This window comes from Polypterus senegalus, chromosome 5 (assembly GCF_016835505.1).
Source record: "Polypterus senegalus isolate Bchr_013 chromosome 5, ASM1683550v1, whole genome shotgun sequence".
In the NCBI taxonomy this organism is placed as follows: Eukaryota; Metazoa; Chordata; class Cladistia; order Polypteriformes; family Polypteridae; genus Polypterus; species Polypterus senegalus.
In genome coordinates, this window is record NC_053158.1 from 189,223,580 (window position 1) to 189,243,708 (window position 20,129).

Here is a 20,129-nt window from a genome sequence, read left to right on the forward strand (position 1 = left end):
GGAGCAAGGCAGGAAACAAACCCCGGGCAGGGCGCCAGCCCACTGCATTGCACACACACCCACACACCAAGCACACACTAGGGACAATTTAGGATTGCCAATGCACCTAACCTGCATGTCTTTGGACTGTGGGAGGAAACCCACGCAGACACGGGGAGAACATGCAAACTCCACACAGGGAGGACCCAGGAAGCAAAATCAGTCATTATCCAACCCGGTCTGCTGGAGCCAATCCCAGCCAACACAGGGTGCAAGGCAGGAAACAAACCCTGGGCAGGGCGCCAGCCCACTGCAGGGCACACCCATACACCAAGCACACACTAGGGACAATTTAGGATTGCCAGTGCACCTAACCTGCATGTCTTTGGACTGTGGGAGGAAATGCACGCAGACACGGGGAGAACATGCAGACTCCACACAGGGAGGACCAGGAAAGCGAGCACAGGTCTCCTTCCTGCAAGGCAGCAGCGCTACCCACTGCGCAACCATGCCGCCTGCTATTAATATTGATTTGCATATTCAAATAGGCATAATTATGGGCGGGGTCAGGGTGGGGCTATAGGTATGTGCAGGTGCATTAAAATTCACGTTGATTGGGGTTTACTTTGCTTTGCTTAAGCACAGTTTTATGCATCTGATTTTTTTTGAGCGCATGCACATTTCTAGTTTTGTCCATACACCATGTTTTTGTGTAAATATTATTCACCGTGTTATACATGAGACCCCTGGTGCCTATTCTTGGAGCACCGAGTGCAAGGTGGGAACAAAACCAGAAGGAATACCAGTTTATGAAAGGGCACACTCACACTCTCTCAGACTGGGTCAGATTAGAGTCACCATTAAAACAACTTGTGATTCTTTGACATATGTGAATAAAATTGGAGAGCCCAAAGAAAATGTCATTTAATGTCCATATCTAGACACAAAAAAGGGAGAAAACACCACAGAAAGTGGTGAATTTAAAAGAAAATCATAAAAGAAAATTAAGCATTTAAAGCTATAAAAAAACATAAAAACTTAAAAATTTCTTCTAAATGTAAATATCATACAGGAACACTTTTCTAAATGCAAAATAATAGAAGACAGGTCAGATAATTTAACAGTTAGATTAATTAGATACACACTTGACCTACTGCTTAGTAAAACTGATTGGAATAAAAACACCCAACCATACTGGTATGCTAGGACTGAACCTGAGCTCCTGCTCTACAGGGATAGTCACAATTAAGATGAGGTTCAAAGAATAGTTTTAGAACATTAGAAAAATCTGGACGAGAATGGGCCATTCTGCCCAATAAACCTTGCCAGTCCTATCCACTTAGTTCTTCTAAAATAATATCAAGTCGAATTTTGAAAGCCCCCAAATTCCTACTGTCTACCACACTACTTGGTTGCTTATTCCAAGTGTCTGTGGTTCTCTGTGTAAAAAAAAATGTCCTAATGTTTGTGCAAAATTTATCTTTAACAAATTTCCAACTGTGTTAAAGTCACAGTCTTGATCTGCTGTACTAATTCCCTTCATAATTTTAAACACTTCACTCAGGTCTCCTCTTAATCTTCTTTTGTTTAAACTGTAAAGGCTCAGCTCTTTTAATCTTTCCTCATAACTCATCTCCTGTAGCCCTGGAATCAGCCTAGTCGCTCTTCTCTGGACCTTCTCTAGTGCTGCTATGTCCTTTTTGAAGCCTGGAGACCAAAACTGCACACAGGACTCCAGATGAGGCCTCACCAGTGCGTTATAAAGCTTCAGCATCACCTCCTTGGACTTGTACTCCAAACATCAGGGCGCTATATAACCTGACATTCTGTTTGCCTTCTCAATGGCTTCTGAACATTGTCTGATAGTTGCTAGTGTCGAGTTCACTACGACTCCTAAGTTGTTCTCATAAGGTGTACTCTCAATTTTCAGACCTCCCATTGTGTTTTTAAGCGTCACATTTTCACTTTCTTCATGTAATCCTTTACATTTACTGCCCAGTCGCTCTTCTCTGGACCTTTTCTAGTGCTGCGATGTCCTTTTTTGTAGCCTGGAGACCAAAACTGCACACAGGACTCCAGATGAGGCCTCACCAAACTCCAAACATCAGGGCGCTATATAACCTGACATTCTGTTAGCCTTCTCATAAAGGGTACTTTTGATTTTCAGACCTCCAATTGTGTATTCATACATAACATTTTTACTTCCTACATGTAATATTTTACATTTATTAACATATAACTTCATTAACCATTAATCTACCCAAGCCTGTATACTGTCCAAGTCCCACTGTAATGATTCAACAAATTCAAGATTATCTGCCAACCCAACTAGTTTGGTATCATCTTCAAACTTAACAGGCTTGTTACTTACATTCCTATCTAAATCATTTATATTTATTAAAAATAGCAGCAGCCCTAACACTGACCCCTGCTGGTCACCACTCTTAACATCTGCCAGTTCTGATGAGGCTCCTCGCACCATCACCCTCTGCTTCCTGTGTCTGAGCCAATTCTGCACCCATCTATAAACATCACCCTGAACTCCCACTTTTTTAGTTTGATGCCCAACCTCTCATGTGGCACCTTATCAAATGCTTTCTGAAAGTCCAGATAAATAATATCATCTGCTCCAATTTGTTCGTATCCTTTTGTTGCTCCTCATAGAATTCCAGCATGTTAGTAAAACACGACCTCTCTCTACTGAACCCATGCTGACTGTTCAGTAAAACTCCTGTACTTGCCATGTGTTGCTCAATTTTATCCTTAATAATTCCTTCATACTGGTCTATAGTTGTATGGATCTGCCTAATCACTTTTTTGTATAATCGAATGATATTTGACATTTCCTAGTTCTTCAGAATTCCCCCAGTGGACAGTGACTTCCTAAAAATATGCATCAAGGGTTTATATATGTACTAGCTAACCTCCTTGAGAACTCGAGGATGAATATTATTTGGTTCTGCTGATTTGTTTGATTTCAGCATATTTAATTTGAGCAGCACTTCTCTCTTTACAATTTCTAAATCACCCCGTAGCCCCTTAGTGGTCCATTTTACTGCTGGGCGGTTATCCGCTTTCTCACATGTGAAGACCTCAGAAAAATGTGAGCTTAGAGCATCTGCTATTACATTGTCTGCATTTTTTATTTTCCCTTTTCTATTCCTGATGCACTTCACCTCCTCCTTTTAATATCACACTAACTCACAATGGTGGCACACATCCTGTCTATGAAGAAAATAAGCTGAGCAAATGTTAATCAAGAAAACCTTAGATAAATGAATAACCATACCTGATGTTGTGGTATCTTCAGTGGGTGCTGGTAAAGCTGCAAAATAATATAGTAGAAAATTAGTAGAAATTATATATATGGGCAGCATGGTGGCACAGTGGGTAGCACTGCTGCCTCGCAGTTAGGAGATTCAGGTTCACTTCCCAGGTCCTCCCTGTGTGGAGTTTGCATGTTCTCCCCGTGTCTGCATGGGTTTCCTCCTGGTGCTCCGGTTTCCTCCCACAGTCCAAAGACATGCAGGTTAGGTGCATTGGCAATCCTAAATTGTGCTTGGTGTGTGTGTGCCCTGCGGTGGGCTGGCACCCTGCCTGGGGATGTGTTGGCTGGGATTGGCTCCAGCAGACCATGGCCCTAACATTGTAATGCGTGCCCCAAGGCCAGGATCTTTGGCGGGCCCTTCACCTAGAGTTAAGGAAAATGTGATACACAATAGGAATCTGAAACTTTTTTTGATATTGTTTTTAGTTTTCAAAATATTTTATGCTGAAGTTGACACTGAATGCTGTAGGATTAATTCTTGCTTTCTGTTCATACGTTTTGTTTGTGCATAATATCTAATCATCCCGAGCCGGGCCCCTGTGATCCCGGGCCCCCTGGCTAGAGCCCAGTCATCCCTCCCCCTTGTGGGGGCCATGCAGCAGACCCCCGTGACCCCGTGTTAGGATATTGCGGGTTGGAAAATGACTGACTGACTATAAAACACAAAACAAATCCGGCACCCAAAGTTTCATCTATATGTGTAGACATTTACATTTATTGGCTTAGCAGACACTTTCATCCAAAGCGAATTATAAAATAGGTTGGCATAATCAAGTAAACATCACAATAGTTGACTATTAGGGCACAAGTGTTATGGGACAAGGTTACAAAATTGCCCATCACAGGTGAGGAGTTCAGAACAAAATACAAGCGAGTTCCACTTCCTAAGAGCTAATATCAGTTAGCTATTGTCAGGGATGCCAGGGGCCATGACCCGGCCGGGACGCCAGGAGGGACCGGAAGAGGGTCAGAGCCCTGCCTGGACCACGTGGGGTTTGCCTTCCGGGTTGCTTTGGGGGCCACGGGTCAAGGGCATGGAAGCCCTTCCCTGTAGGGGCCCGTGGTCACCGCCAGGAGGCGCCCCAATGCCTTGGGACTTGTTTCCCCAGCACTCCTGCCACACCAGGAAGTGCTGGGGAAGATATGGCGGCGCCGGGAGAGCAGCCGGGAGGACAGCCGGCACTTCCGCCACGCTGGGGCGTGGCAAGGTATGCCGGGAACACCAGGTGCTCATCCGGGTCAGCTATAAAAGGGGCCGCCTCCCTTCATTCAGGGCTGGAGTCGGGTGGAAGGAGGACGAAGCAGTGGAGAGTGGAGGCGGCCCGAAGAAAGGCATTGTGGCCAGGACTTTGTGTTTGGATTTGGGGTTTGTGCACTGAACTGGGTCTTTGTGACCGTTATTGGGGGTCTTTGTGACCATAATTATTGTAAATACTGTAAATAAACGTGTGGTGGTTTGTGCAAAACAACATGTCCGCCTGTCTGTGCCCGGGTGCCGTTCACACTATCTATCTATCTATCTATCTATCTATCTATCTATCTATCTATCTATCATATATTGTCTCTCCTATCTATCTATCTATCTATCTATCTATCTATCTATCTATCTATCTATCTATCTATCTATCATATATTGTCTCTCCTATCTATCTATCTATCTATCTATCTATCTATCTATCTATCTATCTATCTATCTGTCATATACTGCCTTTCCTATCTATCTATCTATCTATTATATAGTGCCTTATCTATCTATCTATCTATCTATCTATCTATCTATCTATCTATCTATCTATCTATCTATCTATCTATCTTATTATATAGTGCCTTTCATATCTATCTATCTATCTATCATATAGTGCTTTTCCTATCTATCTATCTATCTATCTATCTATCTATCTATCTATCTATCTATCTATCTATCTATCTATCTATCTATCTATCATCTTTTAAGGCTGCTGATCATGAATGTGACATTTTTGATATCTGATTCTTTACCAGTGGTCCTAGACCTCCAACAGCCACTCCCAGAAGGTTACAAATGACAAATTTAAAACATAAGTATGTGGAGTATCATTTTCGACTATTACAAGGTCAGTGATTACAAATTATTTTTGATCATTTACTAGAGATCTAGCCCTCTATGGACCACTGCCAGAGTGTGAAAAATGACAAATTTCTATTACAATCGAGAATGATTAGACATTAAATGTTTAAGATAAACACACATTTTAGTTTTTCAAATATCTGACACCACTATTCTCAGTTTATTATGTACTTCTACCCTATGAAGTAAATAATTATATTTCTTATGAGCACACTAGATTATGACAGCTCACTTTTTCCAATTCAATTTCAGTCACTCACATACAGTCTGGATTTAAACAGTCAGAGTGAATTTTTGGTCAGGAATGTGGGCTTGACTATGGTGTTTTTGTGCATCAATCAGGGCCTGTCATTGAAAATTAAACCTGAGCATCTGTCATATGAACAAAGAGAAGTGAGAGGGTTTTCTGCGAGAAATGTTAGAAAGTTTTGTGCTGGGCTGTCGACTCTCTGACACACATTTGGAGACAGAGGTGACAAAAGCTATAAATGAGGTAAGGCACTCTCTTCCTACACCTGATGATTGTGTCTGCTTGTCCTAACTGGGGGTTAGGGGGGTTATTTTGAGACTGTGTGTGCGTGCGTTCATGCGTCTTGACAAGCAGACCGGCCTTGTTTTGCCACCTCTAAAATCACGTCTGAGTGCTGTTCCAACGTCATGATGATGGTCCAGTCTACACACCAGTGACCAGTGTTTGTGGTGCATTACCTGACCAGGCTGTTGACCTACAAAAACAGCCAGTTCAGACAAAATAAATAAAGGGTGTTTTCTCGTTATTGTTTCTTGCATTTTTCTTTTCTGATGTGCCAAAAAACAAAAGGGAAAAAGTAATTGTTTTGCGTTTTTCATTTTTCCCTTTTAAGTTGAAAATCAAATAAGTGTCTCTTTTTCTTTTTTAAATGATATTTTCTGAAACAAAATTTCAAATACCAAAAAGTACACGGACCATTCTGAGGCAACTTAAACCATCTATTGACTTCCAACACTGAAGGGGATGTTCTCCAGTTGTGTACAACTTCATATTTTTATATGGATTAAGCGAAAGAAAAACAAAATCATTTCTATTAATTCAAGATAGGCAGAATAAGCAAGGCACATTTTTCAGATTGCTGTTCATGGTGTCCTACCTGGACAATCAGGGGCTTGGCAATACTTGACATCCTGAAGGGGAGCTGTACAGTTTGAATTTCCTTGGGCAGCTTCTTCCTGGATGCATTCTCTAAATCGGGTCATGTGACCTAGGCCCCCACAAGTACGGGAACAAGACCCCCAGGGTCCCCAAGAAGTGACGCCAGGCTCTTCAGAACATCTCGATAATGAACAGTTCCAATGGCTGTGTTGACATACACTAAAACATACAAAACAGAAGGTTTTAATGTCACCTGAGCAATATGCTGATGATATGCAATATGGTTCATTAATAACAACTGAATGCTGACTTGCCCACCTATGGTTTTATACCACATGCAAAACAAACAAAGAGACACAACTGATTTTTGAACTTCAGAGGAATATTCTAAGAAAAATGATAAGGTTTGTTGTTTTACATGGTGTCGTCAACTATGGGAACACACTGTCCACAAAACGAAACATTGGGACACCAATCGGGTTGCCCCTTTTTCTATATGCAATATCCCCAAATATAAACAGGTCCAGCAAATAAAATAGTAAATACATCCATCCATTTTCCAACCCGCTGAATCCGAATACAGGGTCACGGGGGTCTGTCAGAGCCAATCCCAGCCAACACAGGGCACGAGGCAGGAACCAATCCTGGGCAGGGTGCCAACCCACCGCAGGACACACACAAACACAACCACACACCAAGCACACACTAGGGCCAATTTAGAATCGTCAATCCACCTAACCTGCATGTCTTTGGATTGTGGGAGGAAACCGGAGCACCCGGAGGAAACCCACGCAGACACGGGGAGAACATGCAAACTCCACACAGGGAGGACCCGGGAAGCGAACCCGGGTCTCCTAACTGCAAGGCAGCAGCGCTACCACTGCGCCACCGTGCCGCCATAGTAAATACAATATAAAGCAAAGCAAATTAAATTAAAGAGCTACAAAACAGATAAACTCAGGGCAGTTCAATGCTCGCTCGAGCGGTTAAACATTGTGTCAGATCTTCATTCCGCACACAGCTCTGTCCGGATGAGCCATGTCAAGGGCGTTTCAGCTTTAAAGTATCCCGACCGGATGTGGGGAGTCAGTTGCCCTCACTCGTCAGCTTCTCATGTTTGTCGCAGGAAGAGAAGAAAATATTGTAAGTGACAGCGCCCCCTTGTGTCTCGGAGTGGTACGGCTTACCTTTAACACGTGACATGGGCTTTCATTTAAAAAGCAAAAAGAAAAATAGTGATAAAAGGGCAAATTAGTATGGTTTGGAAAAAAATAGCTCCAAAGTCAAATTTTAGGGATGAAACATAAGCCCAGTCCATATAATACAGCTGCCACATTTTAATGGAAGTTTTTAAAAGCAATTTATATACAGCATCTCCAGAGTAAAGAAATGCTATAATTAAAATGCTGTTAAAGTTACGTACTCTGTTCAATTACACAAGTGTGACAATGAGGTTGGGCTGTCAGACGCTGTCCTTGTGTATATTAGTTCAAGTTCATATAATTGTACAGAACAGAGTACAGAAAGCTTTCGACAATAATCTGCCATTACCTTCAGTAATCAGAAATGGTGCTCTGGAGGGCTCAGTATTCGGGCCGTTACTGTTTACGTGCTTCCACTGGGAGATATCATTAGAAAACCGAAAATTCTCTCTCATGCACGGCACTCAAATATTACTTTCTTTCAGACCAAAAGATATTTCTCCTATAGTTTACTTAATTAAGTGCATCAATGAATTAAAAGAATAAATGTATGATAACTAATAGTCTATAACTATAACTATAAATATAAATTTAATAAACTGGAAGGATAACACGACCACAACAATGTCCTGACACTTTTTATTTCAGTGGGCCAGTTTTAGTGATTTAAGGCCATGTTAGTGGCGTAGCTTGAGTTTGTGCTGCTCTGGGTGGGGCAATGCTTCAATTTGCCGCCCTCCAACATATCTGAATATGTTAACCTATTTAAATAGAAAATTTAAATGTCGTATAGAGACAAATTAAGATACATTTTGCATAGATTTATTCAAATAGAGAGAAACAGCAATCATTTTCACATATAATTAGTTATAAGCATCAACTAGACAAGAATATAGTATAGACGCACTGATAAGCCGTGTTCTGATTATTAGCTTAATATAATTATGCTGCGAAAACCAGAACCAGTGTAGTGTACATGTGATAGGTGGGGATATTTTCTGTGCAGAGCAAGAACGCATTCGGATTGATAACGAAACAAAATTAACCCTAACTAACCCTAACCCTAATTGTTAATTAGTTATCTTCCTAGAAATTATCAGTGTAATCCATCCGTCCATCCATTATCCAACCCACTATATCGTAAAACAGGGTGATCAGGGGTCTGCTGGAGCCAATCCCAGCCAGCACAGAGCCCAAGGCAGGAACAAACCCTGGGCAAGGCGACAGCCCACCGCAGGACACACACACCCACACACCAAGCACACACCAGGGACAATTTAGGATCGCCAATGCACCTAACCTGCATGTCTTTGGACTGTGGGAGGAAACCGGAGTACCCGGAGGAAACCCACGCAGACACGGAGAGAACATGCAAACTCCACGCAGGGAGGATCTGGGAAGCGAACCCAGGTCTCCTTATTGCTACCACTTACTGCTACCATTGCGCCACCGTGCCACCCTATCGGTGTAATGTTTATGTTTATTCTTGTTATTGCCTCTGTGACAGAAGTCCGGGGACATTGCCCCACCGGGATGGCGGGAGATGGGAAGGACTGGGATAGGGATAGCATTTTAACCTGGAATGTGAAGTCATGGGGTGGGCTTGTGTGTATTTGAGTGCTGTCAACCAATGAGCGCGCAGGTCGATGTACAATGCAAATGATGCTGCTGTGTTTAATTGGGAATACAGGTGTTCTGAACCTCACAGACAGAAGAAAGGCTTATCTGTGTGATGTCTCACATTTTATATTCAAAAATAGAGCAGAAAAAAGGGCCAAGATTGCGACTGAACTGGCCATACAGGTAAAGCATTTGTACAGCTTTGGCTCCATCAGGCAGCACATTATTGGCTGTTAGACAATGGGCTGAGCTCACAATACCTTGGAAATCTGAAGCTGTGCTGGAAAGTCATCACTGAGTCGAATCATTTTGTGTGCCCTGCAATTTCTAATCATGTAATCTGATATACTCAATGACATCAGCAACACTAGTCGTCAAGTTTGATATCCCCTCCAGCTAGAAGTTGTGTAATGTGCCACCAGCTTTTGGCATCATCTTTGTCTTTTAAAACACAGCAACTAAAACCTGTTTATTCTTACAGCAACTTCAGTGTTAGACCTCCTAATGCAGTCAAAAGTAGAAAATGGCTTAAATACCGAAACAACAGAAAAACAGAATGAAAATCATGATGAAAAACTAAATAAACAAACACTAAATTATTATTTCTATTGTCATGGATGTATGAATGGGGACTACCTGGGAGGCTCAGGTAAGCATGTCAATAACATGCCAAGGCAGGAGGGGACACTGTTCCAAACAACATCTACTTTTTCTGCAGCACTGAGCCATCCTCAGGAGAAGAGGCCTAGCCCCACCCCCAGTGAGGAAAATGAGCCCCACCCCCAGTGAGGAAAATGAACCCCGCCCCTTCTGGACTATGGGCACATTTAAAGAGATGAAACAGCAAAAATGGGGTCATCAGACCTGATAAGGCAGAGAAGATGGAGCTCTGTGACACTGACTTTGGTAAATGTTCGTGCAGGTGTCTCCGATGATCTCTCTTTGCCCCGCATCACTCTTCTTTTCATGTGACATATTTTGCATAGAAGTTACAGTTCCTGTTGTGTGGTGGGAAAGTAGCCCACAAAAGTGGCCAGGGCCTAAATTGTACAGGAACTCATTGGCGCCTGATAAGAAAATTTCTGTGGTGATGAAATAATTAATATTCTTACCAAGATCCACATGTGAAAAAGAGTGAATCTCCTGACTGGACCATGTCTCCAAGCACCAGTGCATTTCCCTGAGAGGTGAGCAGGACAGGTGAGAAAGAAGGAATGGATGAGAGGTTCCGTAACTTTTGAAGGAGCTCTTGATCCACATCACAGGGGCACACCTGAAAAGAGAGAACAAAAATTTCTAACAATGGCTGCACATCATGGTAATCAAACATTGGTTATATTTCCTAAAGGACTTGTTAGATTCTTTACATAAGCGTACTATAGAAGAGCTCACTGCAGATTGACAATACTGGACTTTTACAATTAGCTCTTTAGAGGATAGTAACAGAGACAACTGGGGGTTTTTAAAGGCACACGCTATTATTAAATATCACCACCCCCTCCGACCGTCCCTATCTACGCCACTGATATGTATCAAGTAGAAGAGTAACATATAATATCATGATGTAAGTCTCTGAAGAGAAGTCCAATGATAAGGTCAGATGGCCAGTAGGACAGAAAACAAATATTCTGTGCACCATCTTCTTCTTCTTTTGGCTGCTCCCGTTAGGGGTCGCCACAATGGGTCATCTTCTTCCATCTCTTCCTGTCCTCTCCATCTTGTTCTGTCACACTCATCACCTGCATGTCCTCTCTCACCACATCCATAAACCTTCTCTTAGGCCTTCCTCTTTTCCTCTTCCCTGGCAGCTCTATCCTTAGCATCCTTCTCCCAATATACTCAGCATCTCTCCTCTGCACATGTCCAAACCAACGCACTCTCGCCTCTCTGACTTTGTCTTCCAAATGTCCAACTTGAGCTAAAGTGCCTAAAACTTGTTAACAGCACTGCACACATATTCAAACATGGAAGCCTGGTAAGTGTCTTAAAGGGGAACACCGGAAAATTGAAGAAAAATAAAAAAGTTGTTTGAGCAGCGTCCATTACATTCCTCTCTGGAATGGAGCAACACGGCCCACCCAGAAGACAAAGAAGGGTGGCATCACTTCTGCTCTGCCTCCAGCTTTTTCCCTTTGTTTGCCCTTTAACCAGCTCATTACAGACAAAGCAGAACGGGCCCTCCTGCAACTTTTCTAGAAGACATGGGAAGCTTTACTGCTGCATTATTTTGTCTTAATTATGAAATGTGCACAAAGAGAATTTTTTGCTCCCTCTCTCTTACAATATTTCTTATTTTACATGGGTATTTTGCCTGCTTTTCTCTAGCGTTATCCTATGTGCTGTGATGGACAGTAGGGCTGCACTGACATCCCCGACAGGGTAACCCCCCGTGCCCTTACCTGGCAGGGAGGCCAGTGTAGTAAATGGACAGCGGGCAACTGCCTACCAAGGAGACATGATCTCCCCAGCACACAGAATGGCAGCATTCCTGGACCAGTATGCTCATTCATGTACCTGCAGGGCAAGTTGGGAGTTGCGGTTTCTCTGCGGCAGCCCTTCTGGGTTCCCTGGGTGCTTAAAGGGCTATCCCTACTTTCAGGAGCTTCTGCCAGTCCTGAAAGTGCTTCCTCTTTGATACCAGAAGTATTCCAGGGTCTGGCATTAAAGAGGCAGCCTCTGCCCACTCAGCAGTCAGAGTCGGGAGGAGGTGGATGAGACTACATGGGAGGTGTAGAAGGAGAAACGTAATGCTTGTTGTGCAGTCTAGAAAGTAGGAAACTGAAACTCTGTGGAGGTATTGTGTGAAATAAACGCCTGGTATTTGAACCAAAGACTGGGTTGTGTAATTGTGTCTGGGGGTTTGGGCCACTGCAATGCACCCTACAGGTCTCACTGGTTTCCTCACAGTTATGATTCCTGAATGTACTGATTAACTATTCACGATACTGTGACATTATTTTGTTTTCCAGTTGCTTACCACCACATTAGTATACCCACTACCAGCATGCAACTCCCTGTTGCCACGCAAGTTAACGCAGCATGACGGTGCGCCTTGTGTCATCAGTGTGACACTTCAAATCCAGTGCAAAGAGTCTTTCGGTGTCCATGATTTGGCTAAAATCTCTAACAAGTAGAATGGGTATTCTCTTTTGACATTTTGGTTTCTGATTCTATAGTTTCTCTCTCTGACCTTGATTTCTGGTTTATGATTAAGGTTAGTCTTTCGGATTCAATTCGTTTCCGGGGCAGAATTGTATTTTTCTCTCTTTGCCTCATGGGGCATCCAGGTGGTCAAAACAGCCAGTGTGGTGTAGTGGTTAAAGCTTTGGACTTCGGACCCTGAGGTTGTAGGTTAAGATCCCACTACTGACACCATGTCTGCGCCACCACCACCTACTCAAAGCATCATGATGCACCAACATTGATGGACTGAAAGCCAGAAGTCTACGTGACCATCATCATCAGGTCCTTCCATGAAAACCCTAAATACAAAGAGGACTGTTTGACTTATGTTAGGTGATTGCCCAGAGGGGACTGGGCGGTCTCGTGGACTGGAACCCCTACAGATTTTATTTTTTTCTCCAGCTTTTGGAGTTTTTTTTTTTGTTTTTTCTGTCCACCCTGGCCATCAGACCTTACTCTTATTCTATGTTAATTGATGTTGACTTATGTTTATTTTTTATTGTGTCGTCTATTTTTCTATTCATTTTGCAAAGCACTTTGAGCTACATTTTATTTTATGAATACGTGCTATATAAATAAATGTTGATTGATTGATTGATTGATGTGATAATGAGCGAGTCACTACACCTGCCTGTGCTCCAACTGGAAAAACAACAGAAATGTACTCAATTGTGTCTGTAATGTTATAAGTCACCTTGGATAAAATTGTCAGCCAAATAAGAAAATGTAAGGTAAACTTCTAATGCTTCTGTCTCGTGTGTCTGTAAACACAATAACTTAAAAAGCAGCAACTCTTCAGTCAGTCAGTCAGTCATTATCCAACCCGCTATATCCTAACACAGGGTCACGGGGGTCTGCTGGCGCCAATCCCAGCCAGCACAGGGCACAAGGCTGGAACAAACACCGGGCAGGGTGCCAGCCCACCGCAGGGCACACACACACTCACACCCACACACCAAGCACACACACTAGGGACAATTTAGGATCGCCAATGTACCTAACCTGCATGACTGAACCCATGCAGACACGGAGAGAATATGCAAACAACATTTATTGATATAGCACATTTTCATACAAATAATGTAGCTCAAAGTGCTTTTACATGATGAAGAAAAGAGAAAAAAGTAAGAAAGAGTTAAAATAAGACAACACTAATTAACATAGAATTAGAGTAAGGTCCGATGGCCAGGGAGGACAGAAAAAACAAAAAATAACTCCAGACAGCTGGAGACAAAAAATAAAATCTGCACGGATTCCAGGCCATGGGACCGCCCAGCCTCCTCTGGGCATTCTACCTCACATAAATGAAACAGTCCTCTTTGGATTTAGGGTTCTCATGGAAGGACTTGATGAAGTTGGTCATGCAGACTTCTGGCTTTTAATCTATCAATGTAGGGACATCACAGTGCTTTGATTAGGTGGTGGTGGTGCAGGTCGCCACCACAGAAAACCCGGAAAAGAAACTGAAGGGAGAGTAGGAGTCAGTACAGATTTTAGAAGCGTATTAGGGCCACGGGTGAAAAAAAAAATACGGACACAGTGAAGAAAAAAAAATCTAAATGTCGAGATTAAAGTCGACATGTTGACTTTATTCTCGACATTTCCACTTTATTCTTGCCATTTACATCGAGATTAAAGTCGACATGTTGACTTTATTCTCGACATTTCCACTTTATTCTCGCCATTTATGTCGAGATTAAAGTCGACATTTACACTTTATTCTATTGTTTATTTTGTCAGTAGAATGTCGCAAACTAAACTTCATCTTTAAATGAATGTTCAATTTACTAGATTTTCTCAAACCCCTTCACTAATTAATGTAGCACATTAAATGCTTTATATTAAGTGTTCCCCGCCCCAGTTTTTAATCTCAATGCGCTTCTTCAACTGACTTCTTCTTGCACTGTGAGGCGCAGACAGCGATCACCGCACATTGACTTCATGATGTTCCTGCTCTAAGAACATTCAGAATACTAAGAGAAATACTTGATATCTTCTTCACGATGAAATGCATTAAAGCATGTATTAAACATGGGTGGCGGGGGGCACGGTGGCGTGGCTATAGAGCTGCTCCCTTGCATTAAGGGGTTCCCAGTTGTATGTTCTGTGTAGTGAACTTTATGGCAAGTGTGACGAGGCTCCAAAAAACTGGATATATAAATAGGTATCGCACAGGTTTAACTGGATTATCGTGTAAATGTTGGGTTCGTGATGTGGTGGTCGGAGACACGAACGCAGAATTCAATGGATGTTCTTCTGAGCGGGCTTTCTTTATTACATGCGCGCTGTCTCTATCTAATGTACTAAACTTCCAGTTCCAATCCTTGTTTTTTCTTTCTGCACATAACCAATCACCACACGATAAACGTCTTTGTGAAATTAAAACAAGTTATAAACCTAGACCCCAGAGTTTTCAAAACTTAAAATATACAGAACTTAAAATGTATTAAAGCATATGGGGGCACGGTGGCGTGGTGGTTGCACTGCTGCTTCGCAGCAAGGGGGTCCCGGGTGTTCCCTGCCTTGAGTTTGCATGTTTTTCTGGTGGGTCTACTCGGCGTGTTTCAGTTTTCTTTCAAAGACATGTAGGATGTGGGGTTTTGTTATGTATTATTGACCCTGCTACTTTATATGTTGCACGTATTCACCCTGCGATGTGTTGGCGGCTCATTCAGGATTTACTCCTGCCTCGCACAAGATGCTTGCTGGGATGGGCGCAACCCTGAATGGATGGCATAATTAAACATGTATAATGAAGATTTTTTTTTTAATTTCTGAAAACTCCATCCCAGCAAGCACCGTGCCCCCACATGCTTTAATAATTTAAAGTTCTGAAAACTCCGAGGTCTAAGTTTATAACTTGTTTTAATTTCACAAAGACGTTTATCTTGTGGTGATTGGTTATGTGCAGAAAGAAAAAGCAAGGATAGAAACTGGAAGTTTAGTACGTCAGATAGAGACAGCACGCATGCAATAAAGAAAGCCCGCTCAGAAGAACATCCATTTAATCCTGTGTTCGTGTCTCCGACCCACCAAGCCCAATATTTACACAATATTTAAGTTAAACCTGTGCGATACCTATTCATATATCCAGTTTTTGGGACTTTGTACTACACTGAACATACAACTGGGGACCCCTTAATGCAAGGGAGCAGCCACCGTGCCCCCCGCCACCCATGTTTAATACATGCTTTAATGCATTTCATCGTGAAGAAGATATCAAGTATTTCTCTTAGTATTCTGAATGTTCTTAGAGCAGGAACATCATGAAGTCAATGTGCGGTGATCGCTGTCTGCGCCTCACAGTGCAAGAAGAAGTCAGTTGAAGAAGCGCATTGAGATTAAAAACTGGGGCGGGGAACACTTAATATAAAGCATTTAATGTGCTACATTAATTAGTGAAGGGGTTTGAGAAAATCTAGTAAATTGAACATTCATTTAAAGATGAAGTTTAGTTTGCGACATTCTACTGACAAAATAAACAATAGAATAAAGTGTAAATGTCGACTTTAATCTCGACATAAATGGCGAGAATAAAGTGGAAATGTCGAGAATAAAGTCAACATGTCGACTTTAATCTCGACGTAAATGGCGAGAATAAAGTGGAAATGTCGAGAATAAAGTCAGCATGTCGACTTTAATCTCGACATTTAGATTTTTTTTTTCTTCGCTGTGTCCGTATTTTTTTTTCACAGTGGCCCTAATACGCTTCCGTGTTTTAGAGTCACCATGAATAGTAATGATAATTAATTGAATATACCAAACATCGGGATAAAACTAAGATGAAGTTACGAGAAAGCATGTTAAAGTAATGTGTTTTCAGCAGTGTTTTAAAGTGCTCTACTGTATCAGCCTGGAGAATTCCTATTGGCAGGCTATTCCAGATTTCACGTGCATAACAGCAGACGGCCGCCTGCCTCAGCACTTCTTTTAAGTTTAGCTCTTGGAATTCTAAGCAGAATCTAAGATCTAAGGTTACGATTTGGAGTGTAAGGTGTTAGACACTCCGATATAAACGATGGAGCAGATTATTTAAGGCTTCATAAACCATAAGCAGTATTTTAAAGTCAATTCTGAATGACACAGGTAAACAATGTAGTGACATCAAAACTTTTCCTAGTTAGGATTCTAGCAGCTGCATTCTGCACTCGTTGCAATTGACTGATGTCTCTTTTGGGTGGTCCTGAGAGGAGTGCGTTACAGTAATCTAGTCGACTGAAAACAAAAGCGTGAACTAATTTCTCCGCATCTATCAATGATATAAGAGGTCTAACTTTTGCTATGTTTCTTAAGTGAAAAAATGCTGTCCTAGTGATCTGATGAATATGCGATTTAAAATTCAGGCTACAGTCAACAGTTACCCTTAAGTTCTTTGCTCCCGTCTTGACTTTTAATCCTAATGCATCAAGTTTATTTCTAATAACCTCATTATATCCATTATTGCCAATAACTAAAAATTCTGTTTTCTCTTTATTTAGCTTGAGAAAATTACTATTCATCCATTTAGAAACACAAGTAAGACATTGTGTTAGTGAAGCTCCACACAGGGAGTACCCAGGACGTGAACCCAGGTCTCCTTACTGCGAGGCAGCAGTGCTACCACTGTGCCACCGTGCCGCCCCCAATAACTCTGTCACATTTACTAGCAATGAAAAATTCCACATGTGGATTGATTTGAGCAAAATCTGATTAGTAATTTTTTGCTCCACAGGTTACCTTTGTTTGTACATATTTATATTTCCACTGTCATACAGTTGGGGAGGAGAGAGAGGTTGGGAGCATGCTCTGATAGCATGTTGTCACTCCCACCAAATGACAAGCCACCGGGATAGGGACCGGAGTGCAGCAGGTGACACTTGAGCACCACGCTAGAGCACAGTGTGAGATTTTTTATGATAGCTGGAGAGCCAATCAAGTTTGCCCTGTAAGTCGGAGGACCTGCTTGCAGGGTTGAATGCAGGACAACGTCATACCCAGGACGAAGCAATTGCAGGGTCTTGCTTAAGGGCCCAATGGAGTAGAATCACTTGTGGTGTTTACATGGATTCGAACTGGCATCCTTCCGATTGCTGGAGCAGATCCTTAGTCTCAGAGCCACCACTCCATCTAGCTGGGGAAGGTGACCATATATTTTGTATGATTCTTAAATTTCATGTTATGCCATTTTCTAACTAATCAATCCAGGCTAGTGTGGGTGGACAATGGTTGCTGGAGCCTATACCAGTCAGCACTAGGAACAAACCTTGGAAAGGGCACCAGTTCATCCATCACAGGGCGAACACACATACACACACACAAACACTAAGCACACACCGGGGCCAATTTAGCACTGGCAATTCTTCAGATGGTGGGACACAACTGAGCAATCCAACACAAATGGGGAGAACATGCAAACTCCAAGCAGGAAGGACCTGGGACGTGAACCCTGGTCTCCTTACTGCAATGCAGCAGCGCAACCACTGCACCACCAGGCCACTAACTTCCATTTTATTCCACATAATTAAACATTGGCCGGCAATATTCTTCTGCAAAACATCATAACTTTAATCGGGGAAATTCATGGGCCGACACATCACATTCTTGGTTTAATTTTTTTTGTCAGCCTTGAGATACGACACTTGTATTACAGACAGAAATCCCTCAGCTTTGACCTTCAGCTCATCCGCTGGTCTTCACAAATGAGAGAGTCTCTCCATTTACATAACTCTGAAAAGGCATTTCTTACCGTCACACAGGAGTGATTGTGGAAAAATGTGCCCACCGGGCAGTGGCAGCCCTCTTCGCAGCTGTCACTGTAGCAGCTCATTTTGAGGCTGACATGTGCACAGCTATAAGGGCATCCTTCTCCTTGCTGGCATTCACGATACAGGCGGTCTGGTGGGCAACCAACATCTGCATGGAGAAGTAGACATGTCAGTACCTGTTAACATTTACAATTGATGTGGAAAATACAGGATGGGCAGCTGGAGGGCAGAATATTCTCTTTGACTTTGCAAAAGTAAACCAGTATAGACACAAACCTCAGGAAAAAATAAATCTATAGGAAAACAATCCAGAAACACATTTAAACCTTAGGACATTATTCTTTGCTTTGGTAATTCTCCCGAAGGAACAAAATCATCATTTTGGAGCAGTAGACATTATATTAAAGACAAACTGCAATCTGTCTAGCTTACAGGTTTTTGCTTAGATGGACTGCTATGACTTATAAATGAACTCTTTGGGACTGTTTTATACAGAACAATGCTGCTTGATGTTTCCTAAATCTACTGATACTTACTTTTATTGCTATCTAAGTGTTGTGGCAAAGGCGCTATATAGGCATCTACCCTACACAGACTTACAGCAGTGGCATGTATAAAAAATACATGTTGAAAAGGTTTTTAATTTTTCTTCAGCCGTGGGGCACGTCTTCCGCCTGTCCCAGAGGCCCAACACAGTCCCAAAACACCACCAAAGAAAACACCAAAAAATCACTCCTCTTCCTTCACTCCTCCCAGGCAGCTTTATCTTCCTCCTCCTCCTCCTCCTCTCGACTCTGGCATCCAGAGTGGTGACTGTCGGCTCCTTTTATAGCCCACCCAGAAGTGCTGCAGGTGTGGGTGTGGCTGTGTTCCCCCCCGGACCCCAGACAGGCTCGTTAGGCCGTGCAGCTTCCCCTGGTGGTGGCCACGGAGCCCAACAGGGATGAACTCCGGTGTTCCAAAATATTGGCCTTGATGCAACCCAGGGGGGCTGCCAACAAGTGTTCCCGGTGCATCCCATGACTGCTCCCCCGGATCCAGTGTCAAAGGGGTGTCCCGACCGGGCATGGGTCCTGGCCATCTGCCACAGCGTCACTGCACAACAAAGTTTTTGCTTCTTGAACACTGTTGAGTGTTTCTTCTAGATTTTTGGGTGCTGTTCACAAATATCACCACATACTGTTTTAGAGAAATCTTCAGTTTTGGGGCTGACATCATGATATAATCACATTTTTTGCACAAGTCAACAGTCTCTGTTTCTGTTGTAACATTGAAGGATTGTTTTCGGCCTTGGGTTGTGATCACAACCCGGAAGAGTGGCGTCTCTTCATTGATTTGTCAATGTTAAGCCTGAAAGCTGTTCTGCTACACAATGGCAACATTTATCCTTCAGTACCTGTTGGCTATGCAGCACACATGAAAGAAACGTATGAGAATATGGAACTGTTGCTGAAGCACGTCCAGTAGAGCAGGTACAACTGGAATATCTGTGGAGATCTTAAAGTTGTTGCTCTACTAGGACTGCAGCTCGGTTATACAAGTACTGCTGTTTCATATGTGAATGGGACAGCCGTGCCAAAGAGTCACACTATTCTCGACAGAACTGGCCACTCTGTAAAAAGTTAGGTCCAGGACAGAAAAATGCGGCACATGAATCGATTGCCGACCCGGCAAAGATATTTTTGCCTAATCTTCACATAAAACTGGGACTCATGAAGAATTTCATGAAAGCACTGAACAAGGAAGACAAAGGTTTTCGTTATTTAAGACACATGTTCCCAAGAATAACTGACGCCAAGATCAAAGAGGGCATTTTTGTTGGCCCCCAGATCAGACA

General features: G+C 42.6%; 1 protein-coding gene across 1 annotated transcript in view; it reads right to left on the reverse strand.

Moving 5' to 3' along the window:
• Positions 1–20,129, reverse strand: part of scospondin (subcommissural organ spondin) — a 417,078-nt gene that overhangs the window by 108,987 nt on the left and 287,962 nt on the right. Inside the window, exons 76-79 of the mRNA XM_039754138.1 lie at positions 18,274–18,440; positions 10,478–10,638; positions 6,542–6,762; positions 3,269–3,304 (exon numbers count right to left, since the gene is read on the reverse strand). Of these exons, the coding sequence (XP_039610072.1) occupies positions 3,269–3,304; positions 6,542–6,762; positions 10,478–10,638; positions 18,274–18,440 (585 nt within the window). The remainder of the gene's footprint in view (positions 1–3,268; positions 3,305–6,541; positions 6,763–10,477; positions 10,639–18,273; positions 18,441–20,129) is intronic.